At 37.0% G+C, this 22,590-nt stretch overlaps 1 protein-coding gene and 1 non-coding gene across 2 annotated transcripts; one reads left to right on the top strand and one right to left on the bottom strand.

Moving 5' to 3' along the window:
* Nucleotides 1–14,221: 14,221 nt before the first annotated feature.
* On the bottom strand, nt 14,222–21,375 carry LOC141642986 (uncharacterized). Its single transcript, XM_074451994.1, has 4 exons — nt 20,839–21,375; nt 15,873–15,980; nt 15,562–15,671; nt 14,222–14,615 (listed from the first exon to the last, which is right to left on the bottom strand). Exons 1-4 carry the CDS (start codon nt 21,299–21,301, stop codon nt 14,544–14,546), a joined length of 753 nt encoding a protein of 250 aa, XP_074308095.1. The 5' UTR covers nt 21,302–21,375; the 3' UTR covers nt 14,222–14,543.
* TRNAF-GAA (transfer RNA phenylalanine (anticodon GAA)) lies at nt 20,596–20,668 on the top strand. The gene has a single exon. It is a non-coding gene; the product is annotated as a tRNA-Phe (tRNA).
* Nucleotides 21,376–22,590: the final 1,215 nt, after the last annotated feature.

Raw genomic sequence — 22,590 nt, 5'->3', positions numbered from 1 at the left:
TATAACGTTGCCAACCTTGTCTCACTTCCATAACACTCACTAGCAACTCAATACCAAGACAATCCACAAACAAGATCAACCATCGAAACGGAATGTTACATTCTACCACCTTTAAAAGGAACTTCGTCCTCGAAGTTTACTCACACTCATCAACATCATCATCCAGCTGCCAAAACTCTCGAACTCATAAATATCATCATCCACTTTTATCAACACTATCGAAAAAAATTCTCACACTCCTAAACATCGAACTACTACAAGCACAGCCATGGCCTTTTAACACTATCAACCACTATATGTACCCATCCATTCCTTATGCTACACCAACACTCTACGTCCAATAATATTACAACATGCACAACCCTCAAACGCTCTTTGCCGCATCCTACTCCTCTTAAGACACATGTTACGTCCTCGTAACTCACTAATACTAGATCCTTGGCTATACCTCTCATTATCTTCATCACCACCACATGTGAAAGATACCCGCCTATAATCTAAACACTTACTATACCTATATCCAAGGCTCTCTTACTTAAACAGTTCTCATATCTCAACTCATTCTGCACTCCATCTAACCAAAACCACACAATCCTGATCATAACAAACACTCTAACTCTTCCACATTACCGCGACATGACATATCTCTCTATATAAACTATATAAAACTCTTATCGCCAAAAGCATAACTCACAATCCACACTTGTTACGTACACTCACACTCGATCCTCAAGTTCCTTTCTTTCATTACCGCAAGACTCATACATAACTTAACACGACACTAATTACCCAACACCCTACACTCACTGTCTCAACAAAGAATTATGAACCACCCGCATATATCGATCATTACCACACATGTTCTACAAATCACTTGCCATTAACATGTCTACCAAAGCCTCATCTAGAACAAGATCAAAATTATCAGTAACAACATATCCCAACTGTGTCCCATCAACAAAATATCACTATACCATGACAACAACGAAACATATACAACTCTCTTTCATATCATACTCTACCCTCATTCCCAAACAAGTGGTAAGAAACATCAACAAACAAACAAAAGTCTACATGTCTAACCAAAACTCACAAGAAACAACAAAGAACAAAACAACAATCTATGCATAATCGGTCTCAGACTTTCGAAACTCAAATCGTAACCACCCCGTATACTCCACCACAACCGGTGACGGCATCGCAACACCGCCACCAACAACCGCACGCAGCGCAAAATGTCCGCATCACAACACATCATCGTGCCCGGATCACCACCCGAGGCACAACAACCACATCGATAAACATCACGCCCACATATAATTCCCACAAACACCGACTCAAGTATAACTCTCCAGGACAAGAAAACTTACTCAAAACTGCTTTACTCGACCATAACACAACATTTTATGCGGAATAAACATACAAGAATCTCATGCCTATCATCCATACCTTTTCACGGAATAAGCATGTATCATCAATACACATACGATTTTAACTATCCATGCCAAATCAATCAAATTATTACCTTTTGAACCTTATTCCAATAGATTGTCGTACCCAACATATATCACAAACATTCATATAACAACTTTATGACTATCACACCCTACCGCTTCTCGTGAGGTCAGAACATCACACAAACATTTATACACATCATAGACCTATAATCACATCTAACTAGTCAATCCTGATCACGTAAGTTACCACCTGTTAAAAGTTACCTCTCACCCGAGCTTAACTCGTACACCCCTCATAACATATTCTCCCATTCGCATAATCATCACCCCCTGCTAAATGTGACCATACCGTTAATACTCAACTACTAACAACCGCCTCGTATAACCACATCTTATACTCTCTCACAACCATACATATCTATCTGGTCTCTACAAAATCAACCTCATTAGAACAACTAGTTTCCCTAAAGTAACATCATCCTCAACCACTAGTGACAATATTATGGCACCAACATCCTTCATGTGACCACTCTCTTACTATCACTTCGTAATATCACAATCCGTTTTCTCTCTTTGGTTATCATCCCAAATAACGAACATCCAATCCATCAACAAGATTTACCTCAATATTATTCCCAATTCTATCCTTTATCATCTCGTTACCTAACTCTCCACCAAAATCTCAGATCGTGCAAACACTCTACAAGCTCCTTATTCCCTTAATACCTCGAAACTCACGGCTAACACGTCGTCCTGCTCACCTTTATAACCATTAACTCACACCCTCTAATGGGGATATCGTACATTTCATAATTTCCTACCTTCATGCTCCTTAACTCTGGTCAACGTTCTCTCAACTTACTTCCATCCCTCTTTCCCTCCTTTTACTCAATAATGCCAATTAATAAGTCATCTCCTTTCTCTTTCTACCTAACTCTTTAGTCATTTGTTTATTTTCCATAGCTCCACAACTCTAATTCCATTAATTCATCTCAATATCTTATCATTCTTCTTATCATTTATCATCTCTCATCTTGCTTCACACTCACCCTTGTCACCATCAAGTCCGCACACTAATGATTTACTCTTCAATTAGTCGTATCTCCCTTTCGCATCTCTAGAAACCAAAATTCACTTCATACCGTTTGTCCAAAGAATTACACACTAGGCTCACCCCTTTGATATTCCAACTTCCCAAACTTAGCCACTATCTACAAATCCACATCGCGACATAACTTCCTTTAAGTTCACTATATACCTCTCTTTCCTATCTTCTTACAACAACCTTCCATTACATATATCCTTAAGCAACTCTATCCTAGCTGTCTTCCTCCATAAATCCTTACACATCCAAATATGCCACTATTCGTGTCCCTTATCTCAATCTTTCATTCTCATGCTTCTTTACACTTACATCACCCTTGTCCATATACACTTACTTTTATACTACTCAACACACGACTATATCACTCATCATATCTCACAAAACATGCTCTTTGCCTCAATTAGCTCACATTCTTCCTTTTTCTTTTTCCATTATCTCTCACATGTCTTCCTTATCCAACACATGTCCTTCATAAGCCGGCATTCTCCCTATCATAGTATTTGGTAACTTACGTATCAAGACCGTCTCACATATAAAAGAATGCGTTAAGACTCAAAACATACATGTGTATATACCCTACGACTCAAAACAATGTAAAAACATAGCCACCGGCTCAAAACAAAAGTAAGAACATAGCCATCGACTCACAGTGGCCATCCAATGAGGTACTCGGTCGAGTACATAACATACTAGGTCGAGTACAAGGTACTTGGTCGAGTAACTATATTACTCGGTCGAGTTTTCGACTCCAGAAGCAAACTCAATTGTCGCAGAAGGATTACTCGGTCGAGTATTGGGAATACTCGGTCGAGTAGACCTTACTCGGTCGAGTATGAGACTACTCGGCCGAGTTCACGACTCCGACGCTAAACAAGTATTATCACAGAGAGATTACTCGGCCGAATATGGAATACTCGGTCGAGTATAAAAGATACTCGGCCGAGTAGGGACTACTCGGTCGAGTATCGCCAGATTCTCAAAGACCGACCAGTTTTCGTAAAACAGTCATATCTCCCTCGTTACTAGGTCGTTTTGGGCGTGTGACCTATCGTTAGAATCGTAAGAAGACAAGCTATCACCTCAACTTGGAATCACAGCAATATCATTTCTAGAACTAGACTTATGACAGTTTTAAAACAACCCTTCCGTAATCGTTCTTTCTACAAATCAAGTTTCCTAAGCCAAAACAACTTGAACATACATAAGGCAACAATAACAATTCAATACTTCAAGAAACCAGTACATAGAGGCACTTTTATCATACTCACATTAAAATTAAACACGACATTCACATATATAGGCGCATGACCTTAATCACATGCTTCTACCAACAATCAAGCATTAAAATCATCATGTTCACATGCACATGTACCACTACCATACTTCATGTTCAACATTGTATTAAACAGGTAACATGATCACATTCTTCATGCTCAATATCAACCAGATACAATTTCACAATTCACCTTTCATATTTTACCATGTTCCAACACTTAACATGCCAACATATTCATACTCAAAGTTTAACATCAACAATCCTCGATGCATCTTTCAACAACTATCACATTCCACTTCTTTCATCATTTCATCCAACCATGCACAAGATTCAAACTATAGATATCAAACTCACATGACTCAAACATACAACAGTTTCCCCCCATGTGACCGGCTTGAGATCCTAAGGGCCTTAATGCGACTTCGGGACGTCTCCCAAGTCTTTGCGGTAGCTCCAAACAACTCTCCCCGGGTTCATTTTATTTGGACTTCCTAAGTTCATTGGGTTCATTTGTTTTAGGTGCCGGAATCGTCGGCTCTGATACCACTTTGTAACACCCCCTCATACCAAGGTACCTTACCAGGACTACCCCAGCATGAAAGGTTGTTACCATCTCGGTTGCCCGAGGTTAGTATATATCAAAAGCAACAGTCCAAACACATTTATTAATGTACGGTAGTTATAAAAGTTACATAGTCTCCAAAATCTAATAAACGAATTATCCAAAAGGCAACAACTACCCAAACAATAACTAAGGCTCGTGATGGTGTCATCTAATCCAGCGTGGTGACTCTCCCATGATCGCCCCAAGCTCAATAAATGTATCACTGTCACAATCGCTCACCATCCCCGAATGGATCACCGCAGTTTTACAAAACAACAACACGGGGTCAAGACTACTCAATCAATATAAGACAACAAACATTACCACCGGTGATCATCGATCTCACACAAGAACCGACTACACACCGAAGTGTGTAGCCCCGCCAGATTACCCATCGCAACAGGTAATCCGCCGCTGGGTGACCGCAGCCCATCCCCACCTAGTCCAGCTCATCAACGAGCGACTAACAATCCCCGTCCCTTAATGTGCACATCCCCTCCCGTGACGGGTTCCACGGAGGGCGAACTAGGGTGTGAAGCCACTCCCGCAAGTGACTCCACCACAATCATACACACACAGCATCACAGCTGTCACAACATCACAACCGTCACAACACAACCGCACCAACACCGTCATCACAACACCCATACTCCGATGATCGCAGATAACAAAGACTTACAACACAAGCACAGTCTTAAATCAATTAACAGTAACTGAGTAGGGAAACCCTACCTTTTCGCAATCCGATATGCTCTAATCAATCATACAATATGCATAGCAATTACCACATCGTCACCTACAACAATTATAATAAACAATTAACACACATATAATGACCAAACCCTAAACCCCCAAATTAACCCAAAACAATAATTAGGGCAAAACCCTAAAAGACAACTTAATGAGACTCATGAAATCAGAGACTTACCGACATAATCGACGCAAGGCAATATTCGTTAGACTCACGAACAATCCACGCAAATGAGAGGGAGATTAGGAGAGGATTAGAGTTACGTTGTGTAGTTTAGGTTTTGTAAAAATGTTTTAGAAACTGTATAATGCGTCTCAATATAACTCTAATCCTTTCTAAATCAACCGCGGAAAATATTACCCGTCAGACCGGATACTCGGTCGAGTATAGAGTATACTCGACCGAGTATCCTCTACTCGGTCGAGTATTACCCATACTCGGCCGAGAATTCCTGGGCAGTAGCCAAACAGAATACCCAACACACTTTACTCGACCGAGTAGGCCATACTCGGTCGAGTACCAGCCTATAAAATCCGTAGTGTTACAAATATAACTGTATTTACCGACTTAGTTGAGTGCACGCTTCTGAGTCACCCTTTTAATCTGGTTAAATTTAATCCTGGATCGGAAGATTGGACTAAATAGACCTGCTATGAACAGTAGACTACCCTGACGAGGACAGAAGTTAAGTTAGTGGTTATTTAGGATAGAAAGTGGACCGGAAGGACCTTTCCATATCCGTCTCGTAGTAATTCATCTAAGTTGTTTACAGTTGAATCACTGGACTACCGTAGTGAACCGAAATCCTGACATGCCCCTTCTCTATTGATAGTTTAATCTCATTTTCTACCTTTATTGCTCTTTCCTTGCTTCTCTTCCTTTTGCACTTTTAGTTTAGAAAACCAATTACAAAGCCCCCCCATTTGTGACCAAATAGACAGACCTTTACAGATATCTTGCCTCCCTGAGGAAATCGACCTGACTTCCCTAGCTATATAGTTAGTTTAGTTAGTTATTTTTGATAGGTATACGACAGCCCTGTCAGCGGTGGACTCTCGCGTAAAAATTGTAGTGTGTGATGGTTGGTATTTATAGAGAAATGTGGGATGGTAGGTCGGTCGATTTTTCTTGGTGGCTAAGGAGACACCTGCTTTAGGCACGAGCTACCTCGTGATGCAATGGGGTGTACTGTCCCTTTCGCAAATTTGGATTTTGCATTTGTTCTATTAACCAATGTTTTGTTAGTTGTGATTTGTGATCTTTGATGGTTTATTGGCCGTGTACGCGTCCTCTTGGGTGATATTTGGGGTAGGTATTTTGTGTCTTTGACTCGAGTTTGACCCGTGTGAGTCGGGATTTGAATTTCGAGTCGGTTTTTGGCTCGGTGTCGGTTTTGACTCTAATTAGGGTCATTTTAATGGAAATGACATGATGAAGACATTCATGGCATTATTTTAGACATTCGAGATTTGGGTTGACTCGGGTTGACTCAGGTTGACTCGAGTTGCGGGTTTTTGAGTTGGTTTTTGGCCCGGTGTCCGTTTTGACTCTAATTAGGGTCATTTTAATGGAAATGACATGATAAAGGCATTCATGGCATCATTTTTTACATTCGGGATTTGGGTTGACTAGGGTTGACTCAGGTTGACTCGAGTTGCGGGTTTCTGAGTCGGTTTTGGGTCCGAAGACGGTTTTAACTCTAAATAGTGTTATTTTAATGCAAATGAAGTTAGAAAACTTTTTAAATCATTTTTCATATCCGAGTAGTGCATTAAACCGTCTCATGTATAGCCAATTCACGCACGCATATCAAAAACACGTTATAGTCTGATCATCATCGGGTGGTTTTTGGAAGGTGTAGATACTGGGTATCTACAACCGCCATCAACACCTCTACACATGGCCACGAAACAACCCTAGCCAACCGACACCAACAACAACTATACACACGACACAAGCAACCTACACCACCATCATACGCCACTAGCAGCCACCACGGTGGTCCCATGAGAAGCGCCACCACGCCACGGTTAGGTCTAGCCAAATCATGAGGGTTCTAATACCCGGGTTCATGACAAACGCCAACAAACAACCAAACATGCGACAACTCCGGCAACCACCCCATAACCCACCACCTTTAACCACCCTAACGCATCCCCGACGGCCGACCAACTACCACAGGTCCAAGTCCGGCCAAGCCACAAACAAGGGTGAAAACGTATGTTAATCGTATGCAACAACCACTCATAAACCCGCCTGAAAAGCCCCTTTACCGAGGTCCCTGGTGTTCAAGGGTGGGTTCTGGCTACTCCCTGGTGGTCCACGGTCATGGTCAAGGTCACGGCTAGTCTTACGGTGGTCTAGAAAGGGAGCTATAAAGGTTATAAAATCAATACATTAAGATGTAAGACGGTCTTACCTTGAGACGATAATATAAGCTGAGTTCTTCTCTTTTCACCCTTCTAAATCTCCCTCTCTCTCTCTTTATTGTGAGATTATGAATTTTATGAGTGAATAAGGTCTCTAATTAGGTCATACCATCTATTTATAGTGATAAGGTAGGTCATATAGAGCGGTATTTAGGAAACTATGTTATATACTATTATTATTAGTATTGGGAAATCCAATTACTATTAGTATTATTGTAATTGTAATTATTATTATTATTATTATTATTATTATTATTATTATTATTATTACTATACTTTAAATACTCGGTCCAACACGTCTTCCTGACTCGTCCATTATTTTATTATTGGTTACCGTCTTATTTGCAATTATTAATATAAATGTCTTTTAATTAATTATTCAAATTACATAAATTATTCTTATAAATACTTATTAAATTACGGGGTATTACAACTATTTTCTCCACCAGAACTTGGCATTCCTTCTTCCCCAATTTCCCTGCAGCAATGGGAACACCTAAGTACTTAAATGGAATCTTGCCCTCAACACAACCAGAGACATGAATAATATGATCCCTATCAGCCCTCTGAACTCCATTGAAAATAAATGTTAGACTTCAGCTTATTCATATGTAGTCCAGATACATCAGAAAAAGGTGGCAAAAGATCTCAGTAACAACATCACAGACTTGGTATCCCCTCTTGAGAACAACAAAAGATCATCAGCAAATATTAAATGATGTAACCTCAATCTGCCACATAAAGGATGAAGCCTAAAACCCAAGTTTGCAGTTGTAAATTGTAGGATTCTAGTAAGATACTCCATTGCTATCGTGAACAGAAAAGGGGTCTCCTTGTCTCAGTCCTTTATGCCCTTTAAAGAACCCAAATGGCGCACCATTAAGTACAAGGTAATATGAGGTAGTGGAAACACACTCCATAATCATCTACAGAAATTAGAGTGGAAAGTTCAGAGCTATCATCATCTGATGAAGAAATCCCCAATTTACATAATCATAAGCCTTTTTTAGGTCCACCTTGATCAAGCATCTAGGTGAGACTGAAGCTCTCTTATATAATCTGATTATATCCTGGCATTCAAGGATATTCTCAATAATTCTCCTTCCTTTAATAAAGCCTCCTTGATTAGGGCTAATAATACTGGGAAGGACATTGGCTAGCCTAGTACACAACAGTTTGGTTATGACTTTATAGATCACATTACAACATGATATTGGCCTGAACTATGTGACATTCTCTGGCATCTCAATTTTGGGAATAAGAGTAACAAAAGTATGGTTAGCTTGTTTGAGTAGCTTCCCATTCTTGAAAAAAATCCTTGACCACTTCACATACATTAGGCCCCACAATACTCCATGCATCTTTAAAAAAGCACTTGAATACTCATATGGGCCAGGTGCTTTATGATTAAGTATTGAAAAAACAGCATTCCTTATCTCAGAATCAGACATAGGGGCCAATAAAACCTCCCTATGTTCAGCACTACAAACAGGCCCTTTTTGCACCACCTGAGTATTCACATGATGCACAGTATCCTCCTTACCCAGTAAATTTTGATAAAAGATCAAGAAAGCCTGCTGAATCTGCTCAGGTTCAGTAACCCACACACCCTGTTTATCAGCAATTCTTAAAAATTTATTCCTTGCTTGCCTCCCTTTTATATAACTATGAAAATAATTGGAATTAGTATCGCTTTAGACTTTTGCAAGAGAAAACTGTCACATGCTTTTTTTAGTTCCTGATAATCTTTGGTTGCCTGGTTCTTAGTACCAATTAGCTCAGCATTACTAGGATCAGTCCTCAACTGTTATTGTATATTTTCTAAGTGCTTCCAAGCTCTCATAGTATTGTTCTCAACATCATTAAAGAGAGCCTTATTCAATTCCTTCAAAGATCTCTTTAACATCTTTGGTTTCCTCACAAGCTTATACATAGGAGTGCCATAAACCTGAAAATCCCATGCTTCACTAACATAGGGGATAAATTGCTCCACCCCACTCCACATGTTAAAGTATTTGAAGCTCTTCTTACACCTTTAAACCGAACTGGACCTTTGGATGATACAGGGTGTATGGTCAAAATATCCTTTCACGTGGAAATGAACATAATAATCAGATTTTTATATCAACCATCCATGATTGACCAAAGCTCTATCAGACCTACTATAAACTCTTGTACTAGCCTCCTATTTATTATTCCAAGTAAAATAAGATCCTGAGGCAGCCATATCAACAACATTACACTGATCAACACAATGTTGAAAATCCTCCATTTCCTCATCAGTTGTTTGCCCTCCAAGTCTTTTACATGGCCTAAGCACTGTATTAAAATCCCCACAGATGAGCCAAGGCCCCCTGATGTGAGAATAAAATTGTCCTAATTTAAGCCATATCATTTTCCTTTCCTGAATTCCATTGAATGCATGAACCATAGTTATGTGAAATGAGTCACCAGTCCCCAACGCATCTACCAAAACATGCATAAATTGAGCACTTTACTCAATGAAGCTAATCTAATAAAGGTTAGGCTTCCAAAGTATCCATACTCTTCCACCCTTATGCCACTGAGAGTTAGTTGATACACACCATCCACCACATATATTCTGCCTTATTCTATTTAGAGACGAAGGTTTCACCTTCGTCTCAAGGAGGCCAAATAGTCTAATATTATGATGATGCAGGAACCAATTATTGTATTTCTGCTTGGCTGGACTATTTAGCCCCTAACATTCCAAAAGCCTATCATTGCACCCTACCCCCTCCGGGGGCAAAATAAGGGTTTTAGTACCAATTCCAACTTTAGGTGTGACATTGTTTAATGCATCAAGGTAGGAGTGTTCACCAAATCTAGATGAGCTACAACCATGGTCAAGAAGTTCTTGCCTGCTCAATCTAATAACTGCTCTTGCAGGAGTGGTAATATGATAAGTTCCCTTCCTGGTCCATGCCACCTGAAATTGATTAGGGACTTCAACCGATGTGCTGTCAGTTGTGATTTAGGAGACACAAACACAGGTTTAGGAGTAGGCTTCTTTGGCGTAAGTACCTTAGGCGTAAGGACCTTAGGTGGAGGACCTTTTGCCTGATTAACCTGCACTTTTTGCCCCTGCTTCTATTTACTCTTAGGCTTCTTACAGCTTTGCCCATCATGGCCAATACCACCACAGACCTTGCACAGGATAGGATTCCATTCAAATTCCACTAGAACCACTATCAGCTTTCCTTCTTCATCTAGAAACTTAACCTTTTTAGGTGTTGCTTTCCCAAAAGGGACATCAATTAGCACTTTAGCATAACCTAATATGGTTCTATCCACTGTAGCCCCATCACACCTAACAAATCACCCATTAATCCTGCAATCCTAGGTATATATTTACCCCAGAATTTCAGGGGGAAATTAAGAAGTTTAACCCACACAGGCACCACTCTCACCTCAGCCTTAGAAAGGGGTTCCAGGGCAGACCACGGTCTCACAATCAGAGGCTTGTTATCAAACAGGAAGTGACCCTGCTGTAACACAACTTCTTGATCCTTCTGTCGTCCAAATCGCACTAGAAACACCCCAGAAGGCAAAAAGAAAATTATACCCACACCATAATCCATCCACAACCTTCGAATAAAACCCTCCACAACATCTCACGGAGGGTCCGCTCCAAGGATGAAACAAATCACAAAATGTTTCCATAAATCTAATTTAACCTTAACTTCAGCATCAGAAAATTGTAGCGTGCCTACAGGTTCTTCATCAATGGTTCAATTTCCGCTTATTCTTGCCGCGATTTTGCACAATCCACTCTTTTGCCTCTTCATCAGTTATAAGATCATCTAAATCCAACGGTTCTAAATCCACTGGGATTGAATTCGGCTTGACTGAAGAAGATGGTCCTGTTACTGTGAAATCTAAAGGAGAAAAACGATTTTTATTCGAGTTTTTATAATTTTTATGAGAAGAAATCTCTAAAGATCGTTACTTTTTAACTGCCGTCATGTTGAAATTTTGGCTTCTGACAATCCTCACTCATTCTCTTGTTTTTTTTGTGTTTTTCTTGTTCTATCTCTACATGTTTTTATGTCAAAGTTATTCTTGTCTTTAGTTTTGTAATTTTAGATTTATATTTTGATTGATTATTTTCAAACTTATCAGGTAAGTCTTGAAATTACATCAAATTTATTGTTAGATCTTGATTTCGGGTGTGATATTTATCATATGGAACTATTAAAATTCACTTTTAATTTAGTGAATATGGTAATTTAGTTTGACGAATATATTTTCTAGTGTGATATTCATCATATGTCACTGTTATATTCACTTTCAATTTAGTGAATATGATAGTGTAATTTGACGAATATGTGGTATGTAGTGTGATATTTACCATGTTACACTATTATATTCACTTTAAATTTAGTGAATATGATAATATAATTTGATGAATATGTATTACATAGTGTACATTCACTATATAACACTATTATATTCATTTTGGGTTTGGTAAATATAATAGAATAATTTGATGAATATGGGTTATGTAATGTGATATTCATCAAATGACACTATGTTTATCAGTAGTTCCTGCAGCCCTACGTAAACCTAGTTCCTATATTATAATATTAATATTTATTCGTAAACCGACTTATAGCCCTAGTTCTTAGTTTCACACTTTTATCAAGACCTACTTTAACCTCCTAATAACCCACCCCACTAAACCCAAAAATAACAATATATAATTAGACATTATCATGCCCCTTACACGTGTGCACTTCCCATTTGGTATTCAATTGGGGTTTTACTACTTGGCAGTGTGATGTGTTCTAATATTGTGTTCCTAAACCTTTCCATGTGTTCCATCCAGGAAGTTTGGAACACATGACAGAAGAAATGGGCTGGTTATTTTGTTTTATTTATTTTAATTTTTTTTTTTCGTTTTTTGTTTTATTCAAGACCTAGATCTATTCAACCCAACCTATAAACGTAGTCTTATATTCACTTTGAATTGAGCGAATACGGTGTTTAGTTTGACGATTTTGAACTATAAACTTAAAAAATCTGACTACAAATTGATGAAAATTATGGATTAGATAAATTTGATACGAGTATGATTGTATAGTTGTTTTATTGAGTAATATGAAAAAAAAAAAAGTACTACTGAAAGATGTTGTGGGTAGTTATTTTTTTTCTTTTGTTTTTTTTTATTTTTTTTTCAATAACTCCTTTAGGAGTATCTTACGAGAAAAAAAGGATTACGCATCTGAAGTAGTACCTCAGACCTTGTAGTTTTTGAGCATATTCACATTTTTTTTCTAAGCATATTACCATTTATAAATATAGTTTCTGAGCAATATTATATTTTTTTAGTGTAATGTTTTAGTAAATGTGCTCAAAAACTTTATACTAAAGTAGAACTCAAAAACTTTAAAATAAAACTCGGAAAATAAACTACCTCAGATGTATAGTCCATGAACTCGTATCTTACTCCCTACTCCTGGGTGTAGGATATAATTTGCCATTAGAAAAAGAACATTCCCATATTTATCCTACTTTTTCCTTTTATTCTTATACAAACAATGGTTGAGGTGGATGTGCGGCCATATAAGGAAATATCGATTAAGGAATGAGGTGATTAGTGAAAAGGTGGAAGTGGCGCCAATAAAGGACCAAATGATGGAAAACCGACTAAGATGGTTTGACCATGTGAGAAGGAGACCTATGGACGCACCAGTTAGGAGGCTGGAGAACTAGGGTACAGAAAAGGTTGCTAGGGTGGAGGGAGACCAAAACAGACATGGCTGAGAGTGATAGAGCACAATATGAGATTTCTCGGGCTTGATGAGGGAATGATGACGGAGAGGATACAATGGAGGGAAATGATACATGTGGATTTTTAGTATTTGACGTTATTTGATATATTTAATGTTTTTATTTAATTTTTAAAAATGTATTTGTTCTTTTCGAATGTATTACACCACATTTTTACCAACAATTTTCTTATATATTAATACCTGGTTCACTTTTTAGGTATTCCGGAACCTTAAGTTTTACTTCGGTTTTCAAAATCGTTTTAATCTTTATTGTCGATTTAAATTCTAAGTTTTTATAAAAAAAATCCGGATTTCGATTTAAAACCTCAAGTTTACCTTCTTTTGTATTATGTTTTACTCCCCTTTTGTTTTTCACTTTTTCTTTTTTTCGCATTTTGAGGTGTGCGTTCAACCATGAATAATTTTAAAGAATGATTCATGTCAGCTGACCCCAAATCATTTGGAATTAAGACTTGAATGTTGTTGTAAGAAAATATAACAAGTATTGCCGTCAGATGGAATGCAGATTCAAATCTCTGGAAACTGGAATCCAAGCCTCGAGTTCTCAACCTGTGTGGAAAACTATTGAGCGTCTAACCACAAAATGCAACCCAACCAAGTATGAGTATGACCAACTTATTCTCACCCTTGCATAATGTTCTCAATAGGCAGATGCTTAACTAGTTTAACTCGTAAAATCATTGAACAGAACAGGGTAGCACTCATGCCTCGGATTTGAGGCTTGAAATCTATAAGCAAGAACATTGTCCCTGTAACTCTGTAACCCCTTTACACATTTTAGCATTTTTCTACACATTTCATCTTTATAGGTTCTACTCTTCCAGAATCCATCTAACGTACAGTAACGATAATAACAACTCTGATAAATGTTTTCACAATTTAATATTGAAATTGTTGCACTCTGACGGTACATAAACCAAGCATGGACAACACTGAAAGAATGTTTCAAAGGACATACAGTAATAATAGTCGACTGCTGTGCTCACATCACAATTAGTGCTTCTATGTGAGCTCAATTGACGCAAGATCTATGTGGCCAAAGAGACACTTGATGCATATGAGCTAAACCAGATCAGTGTGTCTATCAGGATATGTTGGCTTTCAATCAGTGACCAATGCTAAAAGGTCTACAGGCTTGGCTCTGTTGAACAGACAGTGAAGGACGCCTGTTGTGGTCCTGTCATCAAATGAGAGCAACTGACATTAGTATAAAACATGTTTAACATGGCTCAAATTATGGGAGAGGTGGAAGAAGCACCCTTAATCCCAACCCTCAGTGAGATTATAGCCAAAACGTCTGGGTGTGCCTTCAGTGCACCTTTTAGATAAAGTACAACTAACAAGGTGCAATACTATGCAATTTCCATTTATTTTTTCTCGCTCTTTTGTATTACTCTTCACATTGCCACAGTATCCTTTACAAGTTAGCCATCTTTAAAACCCCAAAAAGGGTAGATCCGCACATTTGTTTTTCTAAAATACAATTTGTTAACAAAAACAGTGCGCCTCATGTCTAAAGCCTGCTTTTGCCTTGCAGCTTTCCACTCGACGCCACGGGGACTAAGGACCTCAGTGTGCTTCACGAGTTCACAAATTAAAGGTTGATATATGACAATTTCAAATCTAGCAGGGACCACAAGCAATTTTTATTTTACACACATTTTTCAATGAAACCTTACCAATTTTTGAATTCTAACAAGGTTTCGTTGCCCTCTCTTCCTTCACCACTAGATCACGAAGATCTATCACCAATATTATTTACTAATTATTTGATTAAAATCTTAAAAGCATGGTGTTTTCATGTTCCTAGAAGGAGGACATTTAATCCTTTAAATGACAAAAAAATAGCCATTAAGACTTTCCATGAACCACCTTACACAAATGTTAATATTAAGCCACTTTTTTTTTCTAAGATTAACTTCGTACATTAGTAATCAATGGCTTCACCACTTGAATAGAGATGCACTATATTATCATAAGAAGGTTTATAAAATGTGTAACTGTTCTATGAAAATGCACTTACTTTTGGGTTATAGCATCCATGACAGCTATAGTTTTTGGTGATACCCAAAAAGGAAGAGATAAGCTTATGCACTAATTTAGATTGAGTAAAGACTACATACTCCAATGTTGATGACTGAACAACACGAGCAACACCGAACAGATTGGGCTCCAAATGGATACATCAAAAGAACTGCACAAATCTCACATTTCACTTGTCCAACTTGATGCTCTGATATCCGCTCAAAAGAAGGACCAAAAAAAGGTTAATGGTTAGAGAACAATCAATTAAACGAAAAACTTACAGCTGTTACTGCATATCATTACACAATATCAAGCAGCAGAAACTAGCTTTTTACAGAAGTTTGGAAATTAGAAGGCGGAATTATTTTAAGTAGTTGATGCCAGAGAAAAGCTGAAAGCAAAGAAAGACCTTCGAGGACATAGTTCACTGTTAGGCAGCATGAACATCTCACGTGCTTGGAACCTTGAGGATAAGATAGAAGGTGGCGGCAAGAACCACAGACCATTTGACCCATTTCTGTTATTGAAATATTTAAGTTAGTGAGAAATCTGAAAATAAGGAAGTCCACTGGAAAGAATTAAAAGTACATAAACAATGTCTTAACAAAGAATCTAGTACTCGTTCCATCCATAAATCAAATTCCTGGTTTATTTTGCACAAAAAACCAAGGAAATAGTACAATGTAGATGGAAATGCAAGTTAATGAATAATGAATGAAAGATATGGGGTCAAAAACCATAATGACCACAATGTATCGTACAAAAAAGTATAATTCCAAGTGGAAAATTTCATTCATGGACATCACAAAATGGGAGATAGTAAGGTTTTTCATGGACGGAAGGAGTAAAATCGAAGAGCTGCTGCAAACCTGCAAGGCAGTGACATACTTGCACACTGAAAAAAAAATAATAAAAAAATAACCTGTGCAACTAAGCAGGACTTTGGCAGAAAAATGCGATACATTGATTTTAGTCAAATGCCATGATGTGTTCTACTGATGTTGTCTACAACTTGGTGAGGACTGTATCATCGCATTAAATGAAGCAAAAATGTGATCCATATTTAGCTTTTGTACTGTGAAGTTACTGTTGACGTGGTGTGAAGCTAAGCGATAATAGCGAAAGAACAAACGTTGCAGTCACTACATCATTCGTGGCACGAGATTATAGGCTCAGCTCATCAAATTCAAGAAAACAGTCATATAAACCTAATTCTGTAACATATGATGAGCTCTATAAGTCTATATGACATGGCATGATGGCATGCAATTCAAATAGCAACGAGTAGAAGTATTTGAGAACATAACAAACCAAACATGTTTTCCAAAGATATAACTCCAACAACAACTTTCCTATAACTGTGAATCGACCTCAGATTCCCAGGAGTATTTTGGCATTAGAAAATAGTACCTAATAAAAAGGTAAGTTGGCTCTGTGAGCAGCGGCTTCACCAGCACCAAAGGAATTAAGCAATTAAGGTACCACGGAAAGGGCATTTTTGTTTTCAAAATTTGATAACTACCAAAGGTAATAAAATTGATCACTAGTTGTAAGATAAACGTGTGAGTGCCAACTGGTAGCATCGTCAATGGTCAAGGGAAATATGATTAATGAACCTCCGAATAAGGTAGCTTTTTCAAGTATTATCGATGACCCTCCGATTTGCAAATCACAATGGAGTCTTCATCATGAATCATCTCAAAACAGCTTTATTTGTACAGCACAAGGGTAAGACTTTGTAAATCTGAACTTCCTACCTAACCATTGGTGAGGTGTTGGTTAACATTGTCGTATATTAATGACCGACTAAATTCCACCTGATATTTTACCATGTTTTTACTATCATGTGCTTGAAACAAGCAAAACTTTGCGTCTCATTAGACCAATACTGCGGAACGGGGGCGGCCCATAGCATGAGCAATCCGGTTCTTGGAACCGGGGGCCAAGCGTGTATGGGGCCTCATCTGCCAAGGAAAACAGTATAAGTATCAATGAACCCTGGGAGTGAATGTTTGTGAGCGTGTGGTGCAGCGGTTGGAATAACTATGCAGGTCAACAAGCGTGCATAGAAGGTCCAGGGTTCGATCCCTAGCACTATATCTTTTCTCCTAATTTTGGATTATTTTTCGTCCACTAGCGTAAATGACTTCGTAACTTCGTTAAACTTTTTTTTTCGAAAGATAATTTCATTGACCGTAGAATTTTTCTTTAAAAAAGACGGTTTTTACACAAATTTGTCTATAATGACGCACTTAAATTACTCCATTTTTTCCTTGTAGCTTTATTTTTTAATTTTCTCTAGTGTAAATATGCTAGATCAAAAATTAGAAGAAATCTCTATTTACAAACTACAAGATAATAAACGTATTGTAATGTGGTACGAAGTAATAATTGTAGATTATGATCAACACTTATCTGAGTTTAATTACTTTTATAGCATTTGAGATCTTCAAAAAGTCTCCTTCTATTATAATTATCCTCAAATATTATGTTTGAATTGATAGAATTATGAAAGATTGAATTTCATTGAGTTGAATTGCATAAATTGATTGAATACAATGTCCATGCTTTTATACAAGTTACAAGGATGATCTAGCTAACCCTAATGCTAATACTAGCCGTAATACAAGAGAGTGAAATATGGCAAGGATTTTCTATTGACTAAAATAATACAATTAAATATAATACATTCTATACCAAAGATATATGAAATAAAAGAATATGCTTATGGAGGATATTGTGCGTAATCTTGTGAACCAAGATTATTCTCTACACGCCCCCGCAAGACGGACGGTCGTAGAGGAAGTCCTCTCTTGGAGTAAAAAGGTGGTGTTCGATTGGTGGGTCATGGGTGCCTGTTGGCAATTTTTTTTTTTTTTTTTTGATTGGAGGAGGCAGCCATGGTAACAAGGACGAATAGACGGATCGGTAAGAGTCATGTCAACCATGGAGGAGCCTACGTTGGGGTTGATGTAGGGGCATGGGTGAGTACGAAAATGCAAAAGCTTAGGTTTCTTATTTTCGTGAAATGGTTTTGTTGATGATTCGTGATTTAAACGTCAATTGGTGATTTTCTAAGATAGAAGTAGTTTTGAAGATGAGGGTTCATTGAACATTTCAAAAAGATGGAACAATTTTGAGTGTGCATGGTGATGGGGTTTTGACTTTTGAGAAGGGAAGTTCTGCCGTGGGTTGTAACTGGACAATTTTTTTTTTTTTTTTTTTGAGAAAAAAATAGAGAAAAGTGGATAACGAGGTTTGAGTGTGTGGCCTAGACAGTTGTGGCCAAATTTAAAGGTGTGTTTGGGAGGACGATAAAGTTAGAAAGGGTGGTCGTGTGAATGACCAAGTTTGTAAAAGGATGGTCACGTAGATGACCAAAATTTTAAGGGTGGTCATGGGTGAACAAGTTGGGGTTGCTGTAGTGGCATGGGTGAGTACGAAAATGCAAAAGCTTAGGTTTCTTATTTTCGTGAAATGGTTTTGTTGATGATTAGTGATTTAAACGTCAATTGGTGATTTTCTAAGATAGAAGTAGTTTTGAAGATGAGGGTTCATTGAACATTTGAAAAAGATGGAACAATTTTGAGTGTGCATGGTGATGGGGTTTTGACTTTTGAGAAGGGAAGTTCTGCCGTGGGTTGTCACTGGACTTTTTTTTTTTTTTTGTTTTTTTTTTGAGAAAAAAATAGAGAAAAGTGGATAACGAGGTTTGAGTGTGTGGCCTAGACAGTTGTGGCCAAATTTAAAGGTGTGTTTGGGAGGACGATAAAGTTAGAAAGGGTGGTCGTGTGAATGACCAAGTTTGTAAAAGGATGGTCACGTGGATGACCAAAATTTTAAGGGTGGTCATGGGTGAACAAGTAAGGGATGGTCGAATATTTGACCGGATTTGTAAAGGGATGGTTGCGTGGGCAACCAAAATTGCAAGAGTTGCCGAGATGACGACAAAGTTTGGTAAAGGGGTGGTCGAGTATTTGACCAAGTTAATAAAGGGGTGGCCACAGGGGAACAAAGTTTAAGAGGGTTGGCCACAAGGGCACAAAGTTTGAGAGGGGTGGTCACAAGGACGCCAAAGTTTATGAGGGGTGGTCAAGTGGTTGACCGGATTTGGAGGGATGGCCACAAGGGCACAAAGTTTGAAAGGGGTGCATGGTCATAGATGACCAAGTTTGCAAAGGGTGGCCGTGGATGGCCAGGATAGGGGTTGATCGTTTGATCGGATAGTTTGATGCAATTCTTGGGGTAGCGGAAGATGGAGTAAGGATGGTGGTGGTAGTAGCGGAAGAGGATCAACTCTTAAGGCATTAACCTTTATCAAGAGCACGAGGCACAGATACCATGATAGAATTATGAAAAATTGATTTTCATTGAGTTGAATTGCATAAATTGATTGAATACAATGTCCATGCTTTTATACAAGTTACAAGGATGATCTAGCTAGCCCTAATGCTAATACTAGCCGTAATACAAGAGAGTGAAATATGGCAAGGATTTTCTATTGACTAAAATAATACAATTAAATATAATACATTCTATACCAAAGATATATGAAATAAAAGAATGTGCTTATGGAGGATATTGTGCGTAATCTTGTGAACCAAGATTATTCTCTACATGAATATTGGTAATGTCAAAATGTATATGACAATTATCATAAGGGCCTCCATCGAATATTTCGAACAGGGCCACCATATTTCATTGGCCGCCCCTGCTGCGGAACTTCTCCAGAAGTATAAAGCCATATCAGAAAGTGAAATCAGCGAACTATGGTGGGTCTATCAGTCTATGTTTGAAGCTGGTGGACATCGACAAGTAATATCTTATCTAGCATTTCGTAAGCAATATGGGGCAATATATTGGTATTTATAACAAGTGAATGCAGCTAGCTTAACAATGTTAGCCAGGGGGCTGAGGGTAAGGCCTAAAATACACACTTGAAAACTTAACGATGACCACTAGCAAACAATAGGTATACTTTCTCTAGGGGGCTAAACAAACCTTGATTCCAAATGACATTGAATGGCACCAACTTACAAAAGCAAAGACACTGATTTAAAATGGCAGTGCAGTGCTTGTTTTTAAAATGAGTCACCGAATATAATAATTAGAGAGGAAAAGAGAAACAAGTTGCGGGGATAGCTCAGTTGGGAGAGCGTCAGACTGAAGATCTGAAGGTCGCGTGTTCGATCCACGCTCACCGCATTTCTTTTTAAATATTTAAATAAAATATTTTTTGGATTTTCCGGTTTTTAATAAATAAACCATTTCTTTTTTTTACTTTTAAATAAAATATTTAATTGATTTATTTGATTTTCCGGGTTTAAATAAATAAACCTGTATTTATACAAGAAATAAGAATTAAAAAAAAAAACCTGGTTGGGGAGAAGGGGGGAGTTGCGGAGGCGGCGGCAAAGAATCCCAACCGGGTGGGGGACCTTCCATTTCATCATCTTCATCTTGTTGCAAATGTTGTTGCTCCACATTAACAATATCTGTCTCTTCTTTTAGTTCTTCTTCTTCTTCTTTTAGGTTTTCTTCTAATTCAGGGATTTCAACAACTTGTTCTTGTCCAATTTCTCGATTGATTTCAACTTGTAGTTTAATTGGGTCTTCAAATTGTTCAACCTCTCTCTCTTCTTCTGCATTGATTTTTCCTGGGTCTTCTTCTTCTTCTTCACAACTTTGTATAATTTCTTCTTCAACTTGTATGATTTCTTCTTCAGCTTGTATTTTCACGGTTTCTTTGTCCTCGTTTTCGTCATTAAGTTGTTCATCAAGTAGAGGTGGTGAAGACTGTTGTTGGGTTTCGGTCATTTGAGGGTCTTCTTCCGCCATTTCAGTGTGGGGTTCCTTTTCTATTTCTCACTTGTGATCCTTTTAGTCACTCCAATTCTTAATAACTTTTCCTATTTTCTTTTTATAAAAAAGTGAATTTGAATTACATAAAATACACTACCTTACATATAATCTATAAATATTATTAAAAGGCTAGCCTAAAAATATCACGTAAACAATGCCACATTGGATGAAAAAAGCCATGTAACAATGTGACTTGGCAAACTAATATGACATGGATTATCCAATTTATTATTATATTGCATTAATTTAAAATACTTATTTCTTTTAAAAATTCATCCATATTCCATTAGCTTTAAATTTAATTAACTTCAAAAAATTACAATAAAAAAATACGCATTAATTATAAGTTAATAATTTCAAGATATTTCATATGGAATAGTATTATATGTATTCGAAATAAAAAAAACTGAATACATAAGAAATTAAGAGCGAAGATGAATAAATGAAGTTGAAAGAAAAATTGTATTATCACTAATTCATTACTTTTTTTTTTTTTGAAAGGCATTAATTCACTATTGTTGTTACTATAACTTTTTTGTATATAGAAGATGTTTTATGGAACTACTTAATCGACAATTGAATATTAAAGATCATATAAAATATTTTCTTAGGAAACTATAAAATATATGGAAAATAAAATATTTATTTAATTTAAGTAATTTATAAACAAATTATGTAAATACTTAAGTGAAATTAAACACTAATAATAGAATTTTAAAAGGGTAATAATACCGTGTATTTAGTTCATGAAATTATTTCACGTAAAGGGTAAGGTTTTAGAAAATATAAAATATATGGATAAGAAAATATTTATATAATTTAAGTAATTTACAAACAAATTCTGTAAATACTTAAGTATATCTATGCAATATAGTTAACAGGTTAGATTAAAACGTTTATTTTAATTTCACATGGCATTAACATTTAGTATTTTATACCCCATTAATTTCTATTAATTTTTATTGATTATATAATTATTTATTAATTATTATTACATTATTATTTATTTGATATAATTCTTATAAAAAAAATGAATGATTACTAAAAGTCCTTACAAAAATGTCTTTACATATTGTGCAACATAAAAATAAAGAAAATCAAAAGACATCATTAATATTCTTAAATTAAATGTATATATTTAAGATTTGATAAGCTAAAAAACCAAAAAAAGATGTAACTTACCAAAATTCACATAAAAGTTTCATAATTTACAATTATATTTCACATTTTAATTTAAATTTTTGGAAGAGAACATAAATGTTAGT

Source organism: Silene latifolia, chromosome 2, assembly GCF_048544455.1.
Source record: "Silene latifolia isolate original U9 population chromosome 2, ASM4854445v1, whole genome shotgun sequence".
Classification (NCBI taxonomy): domain Eukaryota; kingdom Viridiplantae; phylum Streptophyta; class Magnoliopsida; order Caryophyllales; family Caryophyllaceae; genus Silene; species Silene latifolia.
Note: the sequence above shows the minus strand (reverse complement) of the source record. Positions and strands in the feature narration are given on the sequence as shown.

Coding starts and splice junctions, on each gene's coding strand:
- LOC141642986 (XM_074451994.1), bottom strand. CDS start 21,301: ATGGCGGAAGAAGACCCTCAAATGACCGAAACCCAACAACAGTCTTCA. Junction 15,672..15,872: donor AGTGAACTATGTCCTCGAAG/GTCTTTCTTTGC, acceptor AGCGGATATCAG/AGCATCAAGTTGGACAAGTG. Junction 14,616..15,561: donor GTTCAGTCATCAACATTGGA/GTATGTAGTCTT, acceptor ATTTGATGACAG/GACCACAACAGGCGTCCTTC.